Source organism: Phacochoerus africanus, chromosome 2, assembly GCF_016906955.1.
Source record: "Phacochoerus africanus isolate WHEZ1 chromosome 2, ROS_Pafr_v1, whole genome shotgun sequence".
NCBI lineage: Eukaryota > Metazoa > Chordata > Mammalia > Artiodactyla > Suidae > Phacochoerus > Phacochoerus africanus.
Genome location: NC_062545.1, coordinates 268,750,438 through 268,769,456, shown reverse-complemented (window position 1 = coordinate 268,769,456; position 19,019 = coordinate 268,750,438). Strand labels below are relative to the sequence as shown.

Sequence of the window (19,019 nt, the reverse complement as noted above, 5' to 3'; positions counted from 1 at the left end):
GTTGCTGGTAAGGCCTTTGGCCTCTATAGACTTGGGATTCTCAGCAGAGAATTTCCTATCAGAGGATCCTGTTTGAATGAATCCTACAGGGCTCTATCTGCACAAGAGGATAACTGGTTTCATTGGCCCCACATAGGTACTGCTCAGGAAGTGAAAAAAAAATCTGGTGGGATCAAGATCAGAATAACCCCAGCCCCTGCTGTTGGGTTGCTGAGGATCCCACTTCCAGCAGGGCCTTCTCTATCCTTCTGTGAGTCTGCAGAGGGCGCTCATGTCACTGGCATCCCACTTACTGGCTTAGGGCAGGCAGGGGAGCAGGAGGCCTGAGAGTGATCTCTCAGATCTTCTCGTGACTTGAGCAGTGAACCTGCTCTTTGATGTCAGACTGGAATTTGGGGCCGGGCACTGGCGTTTCTCCCAGGATGTTCCTTTCGTTCACCTTGCATGTATATGGCCCCTCATGCCTGGGAAGGAGCTGAAGTTAATAGTCTCTTCTTTGGGAGATTTTTTTTTTTTGGTCCTTGTTGTGTAAAGAGCTTGAACTTGGCATTTCTCCAGGACTTGCCTTGCTGCTGCTGGTCTTCTGTTTCACTGCCCTGTTTTCTGAATGTCTGGTGTGCACCCTGTCTTCAGCCCTCCCTGAGGCTTTGCTGACCCAGCCGGTTCGCACAGCTCCTTTTCAGTTATCAATTAACTCTCACTACACTGCATTGTAGTTCCTTGGGTCTCTTGATCCTGCTGGAGTCTACACCCCTGCAGGGCAGGGGTCTTGGGGGCTTTGCCCATCTCTGCATCCCTAGCTTGGGTACAGGACCCTGCAAGTGATAGGCCTTCTTTGGATAAGAAATGAATTCATCTACTTGTTCACCAGTAACTGTGGGAGACTTAGACTTGCCCTTAAAGGAGAAATGAAAGAGAGTGATTCCAAAAATGAATCACTTTAGTGAACGTGCATTCTCATTAGTAGGAGGTGATAGAGTTTTTGGGGCAAGAGGTCCCCACCCTTGGCTTTGCCAACATTTCCCCAGAACCATTATGTTCTGGTGTTAGTTTTTTCCCTGTGATATTGACTTTCTTCATTGTGTTACCCAGGAAGCAGATCTCAGCCACTTGGGGACATTTTTGATCATGGGTCTGCCCATGGACCCAGATCCAGCCTACTGTTCGTTTTTGTTTAATGGAGTTTCGTTGGCACACAGTCACGCCCATTTGTTTACAAACTGTCTGTGGCTGATTGTGCTGCCATGACTGAGTTGAGTAGTTATGGTGAAGACTCTATATTCACAAAGCCTAAAATATTTACTACCTGGTCCTTTGTAAGGAAGGTTTACCACCCCCCGTTTTAGGTGATAAATTGCTGTCAGCCCACAGGATTCAGTTAGGCGGTGAGCGTCTGGTGTGAAGCGGTGTGTTGAAGAGAGGGCGTGTGCGGTAAAGGGGCCCTGACTCACCAGCTGAGGAACCTGGGGCAAATCCTCAAGGAGCTTTGAGACCTTTGGTTCATCTCTAAAACAATGCCTGCCTCATAGGTAGGCTCCCCTCCTTTCCCTTCCTGCTCGTGACAGCGCTGTGGACAGCAGAGCAGCCCCTCCATTTGACTGTGGACATTATTGTTCTTTTCTTTCTCAGGAGGAGGAAGCCAAGCAGCTAGTGAGTGAAGCCATAGCCGCCGGCATCTTCAATGACCTGGGGTCTGGAAGTAACATTGATCTCTGTGTCATCAGCAAGAGCAAGCTGGATTTTCTCCGCCCGTACTCCGTGCCCAACAAGAAGGGGACCAGGTAAGTGGAAGAGATGAGATTGTTCCTGTGTCCCCCGACTTCCACGGCCACCTTTGTTAGATTCATGACAGTTGGACAGGATTTTCTTGATCCTCACCCGCATTAAGTAAAGCCGGTATCCCCAAGCCAGCTTTACCCAGCAGACCTTTGATTCATTATTTGCTTTACGATTGTGGGCTGCTGTCAGGTTTAGAAAAGTGCTGTCGTTTGTAAAATGTTGACGGGAAAGGATGGGTGGAAAGAATCCCAGGTAGGGGTTGTGGGGAGAGGTTTGGATCGCTTTCTCTAGTCACTTAAAGACTCCTCTGAATTCTCTATGAAATTCTGTGAGAAGGAACATTTTCCAGGGCAGCCAGCCCGTAGCTTTTCCTCAGGGTGGTTCCAGAGTCCTAAATGGTTATCAACCATTGGTTCAGAGTTAAGAGTCTCTGAGATTTAGCCTCTGGGAGCTACCTGCTGCTTCCTAGCCTGGAGGGAACCTTGCCATTTAGCTTCGTGGCACTGGCTGAGCAGGGGGGGTTGGCCCAGCTGGGAGTGGAGGATAAGATTCTTGTTGATTGGCTGATGGAGCCTGGGGACCTGTACTCGCACAGGTGAGCTGCTCATTTACAGCCCTGTACGGTCCTGACCTCTTCCTGAAGCCTGAACTGCTTCAGGCTGTGGCTTTGTTGCTTTTTAGGGCCGAATTGTGCAGCATATGGAAGTTCCCAGGCTAGGGGTCAAATTGGAGCTGCAGCTGCAGCTGCAGCCTATGCCACAGGCACAGCAACGCAGGATCCAAGCCATGTGTGCAGCCTACACTGCAGCTCACAGCAATGCCAGATCCTTAACCCACTGACTGGGGCCAGGAATCCAACTTGCATCCTCATGGATACTAGTTGGGCTTGTAACTGCTGAGCCGTAATGGGAACTCCTGAGATGTGGCTTCTGAGCTCTGTTCCAGCTGCCTACTCTGAATGTACGCAACAGCATTTATAAACTTGGCTCAGCCAGAGGAGAGGAAAGCACATTATCTCTTCAGTCTCGCTTTAACGCCCACCATGTGTACTCAGCTCTGCGTAATCCACAAGGAACAAAGAGAACATTGAGAGCCAGCAGGTGTTCACCGCAGGGTCAGCCCAGCTTTGTGGAGACCAGTGTGTTGGTGACAGGTAGGGCAGCCCAGCAGCAATGAGCTCCGGCTCGGGTGGGATCTGTCGTTGCCTGGCGTGGTGACTCGGGGCACCTGTCTCAGAAATGATGGCGCTGGACTAGGTGATCTCTAATGAGCCTGAGGACTTCCTTGGGCCCTGGTGGGAAGGGCCTGGGGCTGTGCTGGGAGCACCTTGATGGCCAAGCACCCCTGCGTGGCCCACTTCCCCGTTATTCGCAAGATGCTGCGTGTTCCGAACAGGTCTGTGGTGAAGATGTCAGGAAAGGGGAGGTGATTAGACTGAACACTGCCCTAGGTGAGGATTCCGGAATCATGTCTGAGCCATTGAAAAGTAGTATCTGTGGTTTGCACATGGAACCTGTGCTTAGTGCAGGCGGCCTGGTGCAAAGAGGCGTGAGGCAGCAGCTCATCTTCCTTCCTTGGGATGTAGTCCCTCATCTGTGAAGGAGACAGTAAGTGACAGAACAGAAGGGAAAGGGCCTTGCTGGTTGGTCGTGAAGACCAGTGAGGTGGTGTGAAAGGCGCTGAGCACGCAGCGGGTGGCGTAACCTGCCCTCTGCACCACGTTGCTCCTCCCGACGTGGCAGCGGGCCCTGCCGCAGCAGTGTCCACACTCAGGAACTGAAATGAACTGTCATCATTTCAGTCAGTGACTGATGGGCGCACTTCCTGGGTTAGGGAAACCCATTCCCAGAGGGGCATCAGGGTGAGGACAGAGCCTCACGGCCGGACAGGTGTCCTGTGCCCAGTCCTGGGGTCGGTCTGGCCCATTCCCATTTGTCTGCCCTCAACCCTTTGCAGCCCACTCTTACTTCAGGTAGAGGCCCTCCCTCGTGCTGCCCGATCCCAGGTGCTGTGACCCAGGATGGTGGGGGGAGCTTGTGTGTCCACACATCCTACAGATGTTGCAGGTCAGATGAATCAGGTCCACAGGAGTCAGGTGGGGCTCTGGCTCCAAGACCACAAGCTGCCGAGGGTCTCCTGTGTGGGAGCAGCGAGGGGTGGGGCATCTTCAAAAGGGGCTGCTGCTTTGATTTGTTAAGAGAACGTGGTGGGGACTACGTGACTGTGGGAAGGTTTTGCAGAAATAAAGGCCACCTGTTCTTGGCTGCACAAACTCCCACATTTGCAGAGCTCTCGTACACCTCGCCCGCCCTCTTTTTGCTGCTTCCTGCTCCCTCTCTGAGCACGCGCTTTCCGTTTGAGAGGATGGCTTTTTGAGGAGCATGTGGTTATGGCACAGCCAGCATCCCTCTCTTAGTCCATGCTGGGCTGACAGAAACGTCCTAGCTGTGGACAGGAGAGAGGAAGAGTTGGATTTGTGCGCTTTGACAGTGTTGCGATTCCCGGCCCCACCGTGAAATTAGCAGCTCAAATCTGTACCTCTCCAGACTGCCTTGCGCTCAGAAAAACCTGTCAGATTCATCCTGAGCAAGGTGCTGGTGGTGGTGGGGTGTCCCTGTGGTGCTTTGCTGAGTCTCTACAGGGACAGTTAACTCTCCCTTCAGTCTCCAGAGCTTGGTCAAGAGTCTGCCTGCGGGTCACTTTTATACTGTTTATGCGTCCAAATATTTTTGAAGTGTTTAAGGCAACAGTCATGTCATGCTTGTTACTGTACAAGAGAAGGGCAGTGGCAGCTTAATGAAAGGGCTTGCTTCCTGATGGTTACTGAAAGGTACTTCAGGGAAGCTGAAGCTTGAAGGCAGGTGACCAAATGCTTTCCAGCATCTTCTGGGGATGGTGAGGTAGGGGAGGAAGGTTGAGGGTCCACTCAGTGCTCTGTACTGTCGCTGTGAACGTGCATCTTACCGACCAGGCATCCTGGTCTGTAGCACTTGAGAGCCGAGGAAAGTGAACCTCGGGGCAGCTGAAGCCCCCAAAGGTGGCAGAACTGGTGATCAGGAGGGGCCAGGACTTCAGGCCAGGACGGCTCGCTGCCTGAGCACTTCTCCCCGTCGCCAGCCCTCCATTGGGCCCTTTGGCAGGGACCCTAACTTGCTTTCGTTTCTCTCGCTAGGTTTGGCCGGTACAGGTGTGAGAAAGGGACCACTGCAGTCCTCACCGAAAAGGTCACTGCCCTGGACATTGAGGTCCTGGAAGAAACAGTCCAGACAATGGACACGTCCTGAGTGGTGTCAGTGGACGGCTGATTATTGCTCTGGAAGACGGGGGGCAGTGGAGGCCCCCTCCTGCAAGACCTTTGGCTGGTGTTTGCTGAATGAACCCAATAAAAAAAGAAAACCAAGAGAAGTGGCTGAGGTCTGGGAGCTGTGTGGGTTTTTTGTTTGTGTTTTTGGCTGCTGAGGGCCATCGACCACCTGGCCCTCCCCCCTTCAGGATGTTAATCCCTCCGCGAGTGCTGCTCTGTGTTCAGGTGGCTCTAAGGGCAACGTAACCCTCCCAAGACAGACGTGGCCTCGTTTGCTGCAGGAAGTCAGGTTGCGTTTCTTGGATTCTTCAGACACTTGGAATACTCACCCCTTGTGTGAACATACTTTGTCCTTGTTCAGGGTGGCCCCAGGTGTTCTTGTGTTTGTCTTTAAGGTTGAGTGCAGCGCAGCCCTTTACCCCAGCAGCCACGTGGGAAAGAGAGATGGTTGGTTCTGAGCACCGAGAAAAAGCAGCCAGGCAGACAGCTGCTTTGCTAGAGCTGCATGAAGCTGGGTGAGTGCCACCTTGGCCAGTTTCACGCAAGTCAGAGGAAAGCTTTGGGGCGTACTAGCTCTAATAATTAGGATACGACCATTTCGCAAACACACACCCAGGCCCAGTGAATGACTGGGGGTCCTGGTGGCAGGCAGAATTGTTCTCATGGAGCTGTAGGTGGATGGCATGCAGAAAGCATGTTCACCTGTGGCCAGGGCTGATGCTGCCAAGAGAGACAGAGACACAGTAGGGATTCTGAGAGTCGTAAGCAGAATATTTGCAAAAATTCTGTCCAGAATTGGGAGTTCCCATCATGGCGCAGTGGAAACAAATACAACTAGGAACCATGAGGTTGTGGGTTTGATCCCTGGCCTTGCTCAGTGGGTTAAGCATCCGGCGTTGCCATGAGCTGTGGTGTAGGTCACCGATGCAGCTCGGATCCTGCGTTGCTGTGGTGTAGGCCTGCAGCTCTAGCTCCGATTGAACCTGTAGCCTGGGAATCTCCATATGCCATGGGTGCAGCCCTGAAAAGCAAAAACAACAACAACAACAACAACAACAACAAACTGTCCAGAATCAGAAAGACTTTCAATGGTGAATGCCAGAGAGAAGGGAGGGTCTGACTGTCCCCCCAGTGAGCGTGGCTGGGAGACCTCAGAAGCCCAGAGCCATGGTCTTCCAGTGACCCTACTCTTGGACTAGCCTCCCTTGTTCAACTGCCAGGAGGGGGTGGGGAGGACAATGGAACTATTTAGGACAGCAACTTGGCTGATGATTTATCAAAATTATCTGTGGAGCTTAAAAAAATTCCCAGATTACTCAGAATGTCTGGGGCCTGAGAAAAGTGTGTTTTTAAAGGCGGCTCAAGAAATTGTGCTGCAGTGTGAAACGGTTTTAAAATTACTCATGACTCACCCTTATTTACAGAAGGAACCCCTCTCACCCCATTTTATTTCAACCATGGAGAACAAGTACAAAGCAAAGGTTGCATCTGAAGAAAATCTCTCAAACCTGACAGTGTTACAGTAGAACGGAGTTCACACATGGAAACAGCGTGTGGCCCAGCCCCAGTCCTTTCTCCCCAGGGAGACGGGTCAGAGTGCCCGACCAGGACACCAGTGGGGCGGAAGGGCTTGTGCTCTGTCTGCAGGGCTGAACTGTCACCACGTCAGTGGACGACAGCTTGGGACATCTGAGGATTAACTTGAGTATAAAAACAAAATTCAAGCTATTACCTTCAGAGCTTGCGTTTTCCTTAAGTAAGTTCACATTTATAAATTAGTCTTCACAGTTAATCCTATTTGGGAACAAGAAATAAGTGAACACATTTCCGGTTTCCTGCAGATAATACAGTTGTACATTAACTCTTGACTCCATGGTCCATGCACTTTAGTTTTGTGAAGGGGTGAGTGGCTACCACTTTTGGAACATCTACAATGGGCTAGATAACTTACACATTTTATTTCAAATTCTGCCAGCAACCCTGAAGGTAGATGTCACTAGTCCCATTTTACAGATGAGGAAACAGGCTCAGAGAGGCTAAGAAACTCGCCCAAGGCCATGCTAGGAAGTTGCAGAACCAGAGCTTGTACAGAGAACAGCCTGAGGGCAGAGTCTTTATATTTTTTTGTATCCTATGCTTTCTTCTCACGGAGGAAAACACTTAACACTGATCATGAAATGAACTGCCAGCCTTCAAGCAGGTGACTAGTGCCTGGTACATAGCAGGTGTTCGGGAGAGGATGGCTGAGCCGGACTGCACAGAAAACACTCGTGGCTTTCAAACATGATTTGCCTCCATGCCAGATGCTGGGTTCTCCTCATTGTCATTCCTCAAGTTACACATGTAGATAAAAACATTAGGAAAATCTCCACTCTACTTTTAAAAAATTATTTCCGCTTTCTCCCTTTACAACAGAGTAAATTAAGCACACAGCTTGATTGTTTGGAAAGATTCTAAGAGCTAAACCGAACTTGCTACTAACCATTTTCAAAGGCTCACTACAAATCACACAGCCTCCTGCGATTCTCCTTAGTACAGACCTTGGCAAGTCACTGAGGGACTTATCCTAAAGATTCACATTACAATCCAGATAGAAGGGGTGCGGCAGAGGCTCGCTGAACCACCCACCACCCTTGTCGACAAACCCAGCTGAGCGTGTCCATGACAGTTTAAAGAAAGGACTTTCGAATGTGACCACCAGTAACACGTGACCAGTGCCCCTCCCCCCAGCGGCCCTGCATTCAGCATCTGCGGTGAAGCCCACGCCCCCTTTGGGGAACCTGCGGAACCCTCTTGTCTCGGTTGGTCTCGGCTACCCGGTGGCCACTGTGGCGAGAAGACTCAGGTAAGGCAGAGTGGCGTGGCTTCTGAGGAGGACGCCGCGTCCGCGCTCAGGTGCTCGAAGTCCACACGTGCATCTGTCTGGCAACCTGGTGCACGTATCCGATGTCGGGTCTCTGGTTGGGGTCGGGGTAGATGCACATACTGACCAGTTCTCGTAACTGCAGGGGAGAGAATGGTGCATGTTATTCTTGAGCAGCCGTTGGGGCTCTGTATCCACCCGTTGGACCCTCGCGGCAACTAGGTGAGGAAAGACGCTCAAGGGGGGGGGGGTGGGTGAGTAGTCACAGTCACCAGAGGAGAGCCAGGACCAGGCCTAGGCCTGTCTGACCCCAAAGACCATCTGGGGAGTGGCTGTCTCCAAATAATTGTGAACCTGCCGCTGTCTGCGGGGCCGAGCAGGTCTGCGCATCCAGTGTGCGTGTCTGCGGCTGCTGTCAGTCACACAGATGCCCAAACCAGAGGACGAAACTCGAGGCAAGGGCTTATTGATCATAATAAATGCATTAACATGCAGCAGAGCTGCAGTCTGCCCACCCCCGGCCTCTTTATTGTGCTCATGAAAGACGGGGCTTTTAATTATACAGACACTGAAGGCTGCTCCTGCCTCGGGGTGGGGGAGGGGCACCTTGGGCCTCTGATCCCCTCCATTCTTCTGATAGCCAGAGTGCCAATTATTTTAATGGTAATTAAAATAATGACCTTAAAAAGCCTACATCTTAACTTGCATCACTGAGCTCACTGCAGTTTTTTTCATTTAAATACCTGCTCCTGGAGGGGCTGGTCTGGGCAGCAGCAGGGAGAGGGGAGGCCCTGGATAAGCGGGTTCACGAGGACCTGACTGTACCCAGGGAGTCTGGGGAGAGCATGAGGGCCCTGCGGAGGCCTGGGGTTCTGTGGATGTGCCATGTTTCACTCCTGAGGTGTTCCAGGCTGAGGGGCCTGGGAGAGGGTCCGACCTGTGTGCTGCCTTTTGGGATTCCAGTGCTTTATAAACACTGCGGAGCCCCTGGCTAGATGCAGCTGAGCTTGCAGCTGGCCTGGACACTCCGAGAGTCTCAGGTTTGCCTATGATGAGCGACATTCTCCAGAACCCTACAGTATTCGGGGGATGGCAGCTGTGGTTGGCCTCTGACAGGTTGAAGTGCCCAAGAAAACTGGATTAAGGTAAAGTCTGCGTGATCCGAGTTGCTCATCTGTGCGTAGACCGCACAGCTGGCAATAAGTCCATGTCTGAACATTTAAGAAGAGAAAGTGTCTTATTTCCATTTCTAAAAGGTGATACACCTTCAAAAGTGAGGCATGCTCCAGTGCTAAGAATTAGCCGCCTCTAGAAGCCGCACGTAACTGGTGAAAGCCACGTGTTCCAGGGAGTAGGAGCTCGTGAAGATGCAAGAAATGGCTTCAGAGAGAAGGGGGTTTTATGTGGATTTGCTCATTTCGGCTTCATAACCAGGAGGCAGAGGTCACGGTTCCCATGTATAGATGGGAAACTGAGACACAGAGAAGCTGTCATTTGCTCCAAGTTGTCTGACTCCAGGCTTCTTAAATTCCAACAAACATAATTCCAAATTCAAACAAAAGATGGGAAAGAAAAATCAAATGGAACTATTAACTTGGGGAAGAACTCTTAACTAGTCCTTGCCTTTCCTGCCAGCTTCCACCCCAGTGCCTAAGTACTTCCTCCAAAGGTACACAGAACTCTCAGAGCAAACGCCAGGGGAGGGGGAAGAGATGTGGCAAGGATGGCACAGTGGCTGGTACAGGGTCATCTGAGTCAAAACCCACCTTCATCACCTGCCAGTTATGTGATCGTGGGCCAGTTAGTTAACCAGTCTCCGTTTCCTTCTAATGGCACGGGTGGGGGGGGGGGGGGGCGGGGGGAGGGATGGAACAGCACGTCAGAAACATGAGCTGTTGTTACTGTGAGGCAATGGCCTGTGGTCCTGCAGGGTAGGCCCGCGGAGGGCTCAGGCTCCTTGTCACCCATGAGCACTGACCTTGCACAGAAATAACAAGAATAGCTGCTGGATACTGTGCCTTTTCCCTGTGCCAGGCCCTGTGCTCCATCCAGCGGCTCCTTTGGGTGCGGCTGGCGGCAGGCGTCGGCCTGGCCGCCTGAGCACATCACCTGCGCCCCCCCCCCCCCCCCGATTCTCACACTGATCCTGAGGGGCAGAGTCCAGGATCGCCCCCCGATTACAGATAGGCCACTGGGGACTCAGTTCAGTGGCTCACCCAAGCGAGTGAGCGGAGTGTGCAAACCTATGCATCTGTCTACACCCTCAACCGTGCTGTGCTGTAATCCTGGCATTTCATCCTCCCATTTTATCCACAAAGTCAAAATATAAGCCCTGGTTTCAAGACGAGGGAACCGAGGGAGATGACGCTCGCGCACAGCCCGGAGGTCAGCCCCTGCACCCAGCGTGCTCGAAGTGGGAGGCCAAGGGGCGCGGCGGCGTAGGTCTGTGACAGCACGGCGGCCCGTCTGCTGGCTGTGGTTTCCTGTCATGGGAGCTGAGTGGCCGCCAATGGTGGTGTGGGGCCAGCCAAGGCCCTGCCACCCCGGGTTGTCTGGCTCCTGATGTCTGACACCACACGAGTCTCACGCTCGAGCACCGGGTTGGGAGCCAAATGGGCAGAAGTGGGCTGACAGGCAGCTCCCGCTGCTTGCTGTGCCCGTGCACAGGCCACAGCCCTGCTGTCCGGGGCCGCCCTGGGGTCCCTGAGACCCCGTTGGCCAAATCAATCTATTTCCCGCCCTCCCCCGAGTTGCTTGCTGGGGGCTCCTCCTCCTCTGCCCTGTTAAGGGAGCAGAGCCCTGGGATTTTGGAACCGGCGGCAAGCTCACCTTCTCAGAGTAATGCTCTCCAGGGAGAGGCGGGTAGTCGCACTGCTCAATCTTCTGGCAGAGGGAGAAGAGATTCATCTTATCTCCGTAGAAGGGGCTCTGAAGAGCTGCCATCTGCAAGGAGAGCGGATGAGAGAGATGAGCGTTCAGCCAGAGGTCCAGGGCCAAGGGGGCCGCTCCAGACGGCAGTGCGCTGCTTCCTGGTCCTCATGGCAGCGGCTGTGCAGCAGGGCTCCCCCACATCCTGAGGAGGCTGGGGTTCGAGAGAAAGTGGTAGTTTTAACCTGATCCCTGCTATACAAGCAAATTAAATAGGACAAAGATTTTGGTGACGGAACTGTGAAGACAGCAAGGAAGGGGCAGCTGAAAGCTGAGGGCCAGCTGTGCACAGGCCACACCCGGCCTCTCACACCTCGGCTCCCACAGGGCAGATGGGAGATCGGCTTGGCTCAGCAGGAGTTGTGCTTGGGACTGGTGGGTTCCCCTTGGTGTGCTTACATTTCCAAAAAGCAATTCCAAAGACACCCGTGGGAAGAGGTCTATTTAAGAAACCAGTTTAGAAATGGGAGTTCCCTCCGTGGTGTAATGTGCTAAGAATCTGACTGCCACCGCTCGGGTCACTGCAGAGGTGTGGGTTCGAGCACTGGCCCAGGGCAGTGGGTTAAAAGGGTTTGGCCTTGCCAACACTGTGGTGTAGGTCACAGCCGCAGCTTGGATTCGGTTCTGGCCAGGGAACTTCCGTACAGCATGCATGAGACCATTAAAAAAGAAATTAACTTAGGAAACTATTTACCTAAGGACTAGTATTGAGAGGGGGCTGGAGGGGTCGGTGAGGCATTTCATGTTTGGCTTTCATTCTGGCTGCTCTCACCTGTCGGTTACAGAGCTATTGTGTCAAAGCCCAATGCTCAGGGCCGGGACTGCTGCTGTGGGCGGAGGGTAAGCAGGAGGCCACTCGACTGCCCTTGGATGCAGGGGGCTGGGGACCCTCTGCTTATGGAAGCTCCGGGGCGGAAGCTTCTGAATCCCAGCTCTGCGCTCACTGGCTGTGGCTCTGGCCTTTGCTTTTCCTCATCCATAAAATGGACGAGGCTACGCGGGCGGGGCCAGGGGAGGCGGCGGCTGACGCAGGAGGCGGCAAACCTCGGCCTGAGCCGTCATCCGGCTCCGCCCGGAAGTTCGGCTCTCCTGGGGGCCGCGGAGGGGGCCCCAGCCGGCGCTCACCCTGACGGAACTGCCCGGCCTGCCCGTCTGGAGGGCGCTCAGACGCCCCACTTTTCAGAGCCCCGCCAGGGGGCGCACAGGAGCCCACCACGACGCCCGCCAGCGCCCCCTGCCGATTACTCTGCGAAGGGTGCAACTGCTGCCTTCACGCCTCCCTGAGAGTAATCGCGCCCACCTTCCAGGAGCCAGGCCGGCAGGGCGGGTCTGCTCGGGCTCCACCGTGGGGGCTGTGGGACACCTGAGGAATCCTCGCTCCCCTTCAGGCCCGGAGGGCATACAGCGAACCTGGTCCCCGGGGGAGGGAGGAAGCCGTGGTGGCCCGTCAGCTGTCATTTCCTGGCCGCCCCCCACAACCCCTGTTCACCCCTGTGAACAGGTCAGGCGACCCCAAGAGCAGGGCCTGGCTCCTTCAGAAGAGCAAAGAGGGCTTCAGAGCCAGGCAGTGTCCTTGGGTGTCCAAACGGCCTTTGGGAAAAGCATGGTGGCCTGGATGCAGGGTTCCTCTGACCAGGTCAGCAGTCAGCCCGGGGCCACGGCTGGGCGCTTCCAGATGGGTGTTTAGCCTTGCTTCTCACCTCCCGCCAACCAGGGCCTCGGGCCCCTTTGAGGTGGGCCGAGAAGCTGCCTGGACCACGGAACCTGCCCCTGCGGGAAGGCTGCCAGGAGTGGCCCTGGCACCAGGCAGGGCAGGCTGAGGGCACAGAGGCCCCACACTCTGTGGGCTCCACCAGCCTGACCAGGAACTGGCTTCGCCAACCACTCGGGCCCTGCATTTCTAGTAATTAAAATGAGAACCTCAGGTGCAAAGGGTTAATTGGGCAGTTTCATGAGGACATCTGTTGCCACAGCGGAGAGCAGCTGAGGCTCCAGGGCGGTCACTCCGGGTGATCCGGTGCCCTTCAAATCACGCAGGGGGATTAAGATGGATTTTCCTGGAAAGTGTTTCTGTTCAGAGCAAAAAGGATGTTTCGGCGTTGGCCCCACTGGCACAGGCTCTGGTTTTCCATGAGTCCGACCCGCTAAAGGGGTTTGGCTGATCCTTTCAATGAGCCCACCTGGTCTGACGTGCACAACCTTGCTGTCTGGGACCCTAAAGGGCCTCAGAATGGGGGGGGCATCCCCTTGAGATGTTCCCTCCCTCCTTGCCAGCACCTTGGCTACACTTTCAGAAAAGCAGTGAGCTGTGCTGAGGGGCCCTCTCGGCTTCCCTGGCTCAGAGTGGCTTCTCCATCCACACGGGTGGATTCCAGTGGGAGCCGCGCCCCTGCCTGCCCCCTCCAGCTGCCGGCCAGGGGCCTTCCACCCAGATCAGAGCACTGGGCTGTGAAGGCACCTTGGTTGGGGGGGATGCTGCCTGAGACACTGGGATTAGAACAATTACCCCGGATGCTGAGATCCCCTCGCACCGGCGACCACCCACCTCTGCCTGGCTGCAGCAGAGGAGGAGCTGCTATTTGGACTGATCCTGGCTGCCTCGTTAGGACCACCGAAGCCACGGCTTCAGCGCTGCTCCTTCGATGCAGAGCCTCTCCTCCCCGGCATCACTGGGATGACACACAGCCCGGGAAACAGAAGGGTGTGGGCACTTGCCCTGCCGGGAAGGCTCAGGGAAACTGGTGTGTGATTTAAGATGTCAGAAGAAGGGGACTCGACGCCAAGGGGACAGCGACTGCCTCTGACTCTGTCCCTGTCAGGGCCTCACACATCTATCTCATCACCAGTCTCTCTCCAGCCCGGCCCGGAGGAAAGGCTGAACCCAGAGGCTAGCTGCCAAGCAGTCCCCAGCCCTGCTGCTCCACGGGGAGGGGGCATCCAGACCATCCTCTGGCTCAAGCCAGGAATCCAAAGCAAGCTGACCCCTGGTCATTTCCCCCCCCCCCCGCCCCCTTTCTGGCTGGTCTTGGCCTCCTGGAAGGTGCTGTGAGAAGGCCCTCCATGGAGCTTCCTGAGGTTGGTGCCAAATGAGCCATTTCCTTCAGCTCCCGGCTCAGAGCTGAGCTCCCACGTAAATAAGTAAATTCTGCAGAGCCCAGGCAGCCTGCTGAGCGCCTCCGAGGGGCGTGCTGGGTAATGAAAATAAAGCATGGGGCCTTCCAACAGGCCAAGCTTGGCATCTCTGCTGGGAGCTCCCAGAGCAGAGGAGGGGCTGTTAAAGCCACTGGGGGCTCCCCACAACCGGGTCATCCGCTCAAAGGGGCTCTGGGCAGTGGCCTAGCATCTTTCTCCACCAGCCATGCCTCCCCTGGTGGCTGGAGGGAAGGGGAGAGGCCCTGGCTCCACAAGGACCACCGTCTCTCCCTGGTTCCCATGCACAGGAGGGCGGCCCATCTAGGCCACGCCCTTGCTGTGTGACCCTGGGAAGTCTCTGCACCTCTCTGAGCTCGTTTCCTCCCTTACAGTGGGACTGGCCTGGTGTGAGTCTCGTGATTCTCTCCAATGCCCAGGGCATGCTGCTCCCAGCTGCTGGGCTGCTTGGCCTGTTTCTCCTAGGCTGACCTCTTCAGGACAGAGCCCACTTGGCACCCACCCTGGGGAGGGGGGTGCAGGCCAGGGGTAGTGCTTTGTGGCATCTCCTCACCAGCCATAGGTCAACATCAGCATCTTAAGGTGACCTCAGGAGGTCCTCGGTGGACCCCTGGATGCTCAGGTGGAAGGGGGTGTGGTGGGCTGAATAAAGGCCCCCAAAGATGTTGGGGTCCTGATCCTTGGAGCCGGTGAATGTGTTACCTCATAAAGGCAGAAAGAACTTGGCAGGTGTGATGAAATGCAGGATCCCCCGAGGTGGGGAGTGTCCTTGGTGAGCAAGGTGGGACCCGAACTGTAACCACGGTACCTTTATAAAGGAGCAGAGGGAGAGCTGAGTACGGAAGAGGAGAAGGAGGTGTGCTGACTCAAATGCTACAAGGATGGGGTCACAAGCCAAGGAGTGTGGGTGGCCTTTTCATTCTCCTTGCCTTTAGTCCCGTGAACCTGACTGTGGACTTATGGCTTCCAGAACAATAAGAGAATAACTATGTTATATGAAGCCAACTGGTCATCGGTGACAGCAGCCGTATGAACCCGACACAGGGGGCTCCTGAGACTTGCAGCCCACATGGGGGCTCATGGGAAAGGGCAGGCCGGTCCCCAGTGCCGCAGGTTTTTTGGGGCTGTGTCAGGGGCTCAGGTCCCAGGTGCCCTGGCCCAGGTGTGCAACACGGGGGCTATTGTGCCTCCTGGGATGTGACCTGGGCGGGGGTGGGGAGTCTGTCACAGCTCTCCAAGCTGGCCGCACCACAGGGGGTCCTTCCCATCACCCCGGCCCCGGCTCAGGTGGTCTCCTCCCTGTCTGGGGAAAACGTCCGTTTCTGTTTCCCCAGAAGAGCCCCCGCTGCCTTGTGCCCCCAGAGGGAATGGCATCAGACATGCCTGCCCTGGGGCGATCAGGTTCAGATCAGCTGTCCCCACAGGATTCAGGGGGTTTCATTGATGTATGTCCCTCCCTGGCTACAGGCGGCAGGGCCTCACACACAGCCGACAAATAAATCAGTAAGGAAAGAAACCAGGAGTTCCCGTCGTGGCGCAGTGGTTAAGGAATCCGACTAGGAACCATGAGGTTGCGGGTTTGGTCCCTGGCCTTGTTCAGTGGGTTAAGGATCCGGCGTTGCCATGAGCTGTGGTGTAGGTTGCAGACGCGGCTCGGATCCCGCGTTGCTGTGGCTCTGGCGTAGGCCGGTGGCTACAGCTCCGATGAGACCCCTAGCCTGGGAACCTCCATATGCCGCAGGAGCGGCCCAAAGAAATAGCAAAAAGACCAAAAGAAAAGAAAAGAAAAGAAAAGAAACCAGCACCTCCATGCTGCAGAGCCACCTACAGAGGTTGCTTCTTTTTTTTTTTTTGCTTTTTAGGGCCACAGGTGCCACACATGGAGGTTCCCAGGCCAGGAGTCAAATTAGAGCTACAGCTGCTGGCCTACACCACAGCCACAGCAACACGGGATCCAAGCCGAGTCTGCAACCTACACCATAGCTCACAGCAACGCCAGATCCTTATCCCACTGAGTAAGGCCAAGGATCGAACCCGTGTCCTCATGGATACTAGTCGGGTTCATTTCCGAGGCACCACCATGGGAATTCCTGGACGTTGCCTCTTTAGATGTGCATTCAAGCAACCAAGGCCAAGACTCCAGGCTGCTGGGCCTGGGCATCCTCTGAAGCCGGCGCTGCAGGCGGCATGGGCTGCGTCTGTCTCTAGGGTCAGGCAGAGGCTCGGGCAGGGACCGCCAGCTCTAGGGTCAGCCAGCTGCCGTCCTCCCGGCCCTGCCTTGAGGAGGGGAACAGGGCTGGTCACACCCTGGTGGCCTGCACAGAGGCAGGAAGTGGCTGATAAATCCTGAACGTGGGATGGAAAAGGAAAGGGCCCCCTGGGCCAGGGCAGGACGACAAGCCAAACCTCCCCAGGGTGGAGCTGAAGTCTGGCTTCCCGCTGGCCAAAGCGCAGAGGGAAAGTGACCAGCCACTTTCCTGTACTGGTCAGGGGGCTCTTGGGTGGCAAGGTGGGCAGTAACAATGCCGCAGCGACCAGCCCTCCGCTGCCCAAGGGCCTTCCGAGCCAGGGGCCGTTCACACCTCACAAGAGAGGTGTGACCCCACTACACTCACTCGGGCAACTGAAGCTCCTGGGGGTTGGTGCCGACTGGCCCCGGGGCCCCAGGGCGTGAGTGGGAGCTGAGCTTTGAACTCAGGTTCTCTGATCCAGGTCTGTCCAGGCACAGCCGAGCCCTCCTGCACCCTTGGGGGCCAGGACCGCGCTCACCCTCCTGATCCACTCCAGCCCCCACCCCGGGGGGGCACTGCCTCGACACAGTTGCTCCCATGCGGTGCCCATCAGAGGAGCTCCTCCTACTACAGATGCCCCGTGAGCCCCGGAAGCACAGTCTGCTCCCGGCTCTGATGGCCGGGCCTCACGCACCCACAGACCTGCAGGACGATGCCGTAGGGCACCCCCACTGCGGACCTCCAGGAGGAGGGGGCCCAGGCGCCACATGGGTCACATTGCCACTGGCCTTCATCTTTAACCGCAAAGCCACTGCTCTTAAAGAAAGACACCGTGAAGCTTAGACCTTACAAAGGGGTCAGAGTTTTTGTTTTGTTTTGTTTTTTTGTCTTTTTGCTATTTCTTGGGCCGCTCCCGCGGCATATGGAGGTTCCCAGGCCAGGGGTTGAATCGGAGCTGTAGCCACCGGCCTACGCCAGAGCCACAGCAACGTGGGATCCGAACCGCGTCTGCAACCTACACCACAGCTCACGGCAATGCCGGATCCTTAACCCACTGAGCAAGGGCAGGGACCGAACCCGCAACCTCATGGTTCCTAGTCGGATTCGTTAACCACTGTGCCACGACGGGAACTCCAGGGGTCAAGTTTTGATCTCACAGTCAGCCTGTAACCCAAAAGACCCTGACGCATGGCCACCACGATCCCTATGTGGACCAGCAGTAGGCAGCCTAGTCCTGGAGTTGATACCCACAGGCCATGAGATCAACTCCCAGAGTCAAGAGATCCAAGGAAGCCAAGAAGCCAGTCTCCGCCACTCCCAACACTCCTGGGGGCCCCTCAGCACGGCCCTGAGGGGCGCAGCTGCGGGAAACTTCAGTTCATGGGTTCAGCTCATGGGTTCCTCCCCCCTCCCCCCACACCAGGGAAAGCAGAAAAATACCAAGATTCCAGCATTAAAGCCAAATCATGCCTTGGTGTCTCACAGGCCTGGGGTTTTTCAAAGCCTTTCACGCATCTGGCTGGTGACAATGCCACACAGCTGCTGTTCCCATTTTACAGATGAGGAGACGGATGGGATCTCAGAGCCACCCAGCCCTGGATGGTGCCCAGGCCCAGGGGGAAGGTGTGGCTGCCCACGCAGAGACACTAGAAGGGCTCGGGCCTGCCTCCCTCCCTCCTGCAGCTGCAACAGCTTCACGGCCAAGCGTGCCTTGTCCTCCCCAGGCCCCCAACAATGGCCTCACATACAGAATCTATTTTGGCCCACACGGGTGGGGCTTTAGGAGTTCAGCTGTCTCATGCCTGAGCCTACCAAGTCTCAGAGACGTTTCTGGCCGTCCGCGCGGGTTGGCCACCAGATCTGGAAACGGCCATCTGGTGGCTCCACTTCACAGCTCAGGGGAGAGGGCAGGGGTCTCCAGTGAGACCCACGTTGCTGGGCCTGGAAGAACGTGGAAAGCCCTCGGTGGGGAGGGTTTCCGACACGGGCCCGAGCTGACTCCCGTCCCAGGGGCCCTGCATGGGGCCTGACCCACAGGTAAATGACGAAGAGTGAACAGAATCACTCTGGTTACCAGGGAAACAGGGGCAATCAGATCCCCCCCCCCGCCCCCGCTTGTGCTCCTTCCATCATCAGGGAGACACTGGACTCTCTTCCCACGTCTGAGTGGCCCAAGGGTGACATGGCACCCAACCTGCCACTGGCCACCCCTCTAACCTCTTCCAGCCGACGTTGGGCCAAGAGGCCTGAAGGACAGGAACCAGATGGTATTGATGCCACAGGCAGACCTTGTGCATCCCTGGTTCCCACCGATGGGGCGAGCCCTGCCCCGGCCGGGTGCCCACTGCGCACGCCCCCCCAAATGCCACCGAGCCACGGACCAGACGCTTACCTCATACAGCAAACAGCCCAGAGACCAGATGTCAGACTTGAAGTTGTAGCCGTTCTCATGGATCCTCTCCGGTGACATGTAGTATGGTGTCCCCACTGAAACACAGCGAAGAGATGGGTGCTTATGTTCTGAGCGAGCTCAGCACACAAGGGCAAGGAGGGGAGGGCATGGGGCTGGGAAAAGGCCTGGCCTTGGCCTCACGGGGACACGGGGTAGTGTCCGCTCATCTCTTCCTGTCCCCTCCTCTGTCTAATGGGAGGGCTGGGCCGGACCACCAGCTCCCACGCCGGTAGGGCCCTAAAAGCCCCTGGAGACAGGGCCCCGCCCAGAGCTGGGAATCAGTCTGGGGCTGGGTGGCTGGGGACTGGTGTT

At 55.8% G+C, this 19,019-nt stretch overlaps 2 protein-coding genes across 3 annotated transcripts in view; one reads left to right on the top strand and one right to left on the bottom strand.

The window, feature by feature from the left end:
• The window catches only part of PSMB7 (proteasome 20S subunit beta 7), a 63,017-nt gene extending 57,833 nt beyond the window's left edge, over window positions 1–5,184 (top strand). The window contains exons 7-8 of the mRNA XM_047768371.1: window positions 1,630–1,781; window positions 4,952–5,184. Of these exons, the coding sequence (XP_047624327.1) occupies window positions 1,630–1,781; window positions 4,952–5,063 (264 nt within the window). The 3' untranslated portion in view covers window positions 5,064–5,184. The remainder of the gene's footprint in view (window positions 1–1,629; window positions 1,782–4,951) is intronic.
• A 1,316-nt stretch (window positions 5,185–6,500) lies between these two features.
• Window positions 6,501–19,019, bottom strand: part of NEK6 (NIMA related kinase 6) — a 92,804-nt gene continuing 80,285 nt past the window's right edge. For both annotated transcript variants that reach the window (XM_047768368.1, XM_047768369.1), the window contains exons 8-10: window positions 18,648–18,742; window positions 10,776–10,889; window positions 6,501–8,085 (exon numbers count right to left, since the gene is read on the bottom strand). In XM_047768368.1, the coding sequence (XP_047624324.1) occupies window positions 7,975–8,085; window positions 10,776–10,889; window positions 18,648–18,742 (320 nt within the window). In that variant the 3' untranslated portion in view covers window positions 6,501–7,974. The remainder of the gene's footprint in view (window positions 8,086–10,775; window positions 10,890–18,647; window positions 18,743–19,019) is intronic.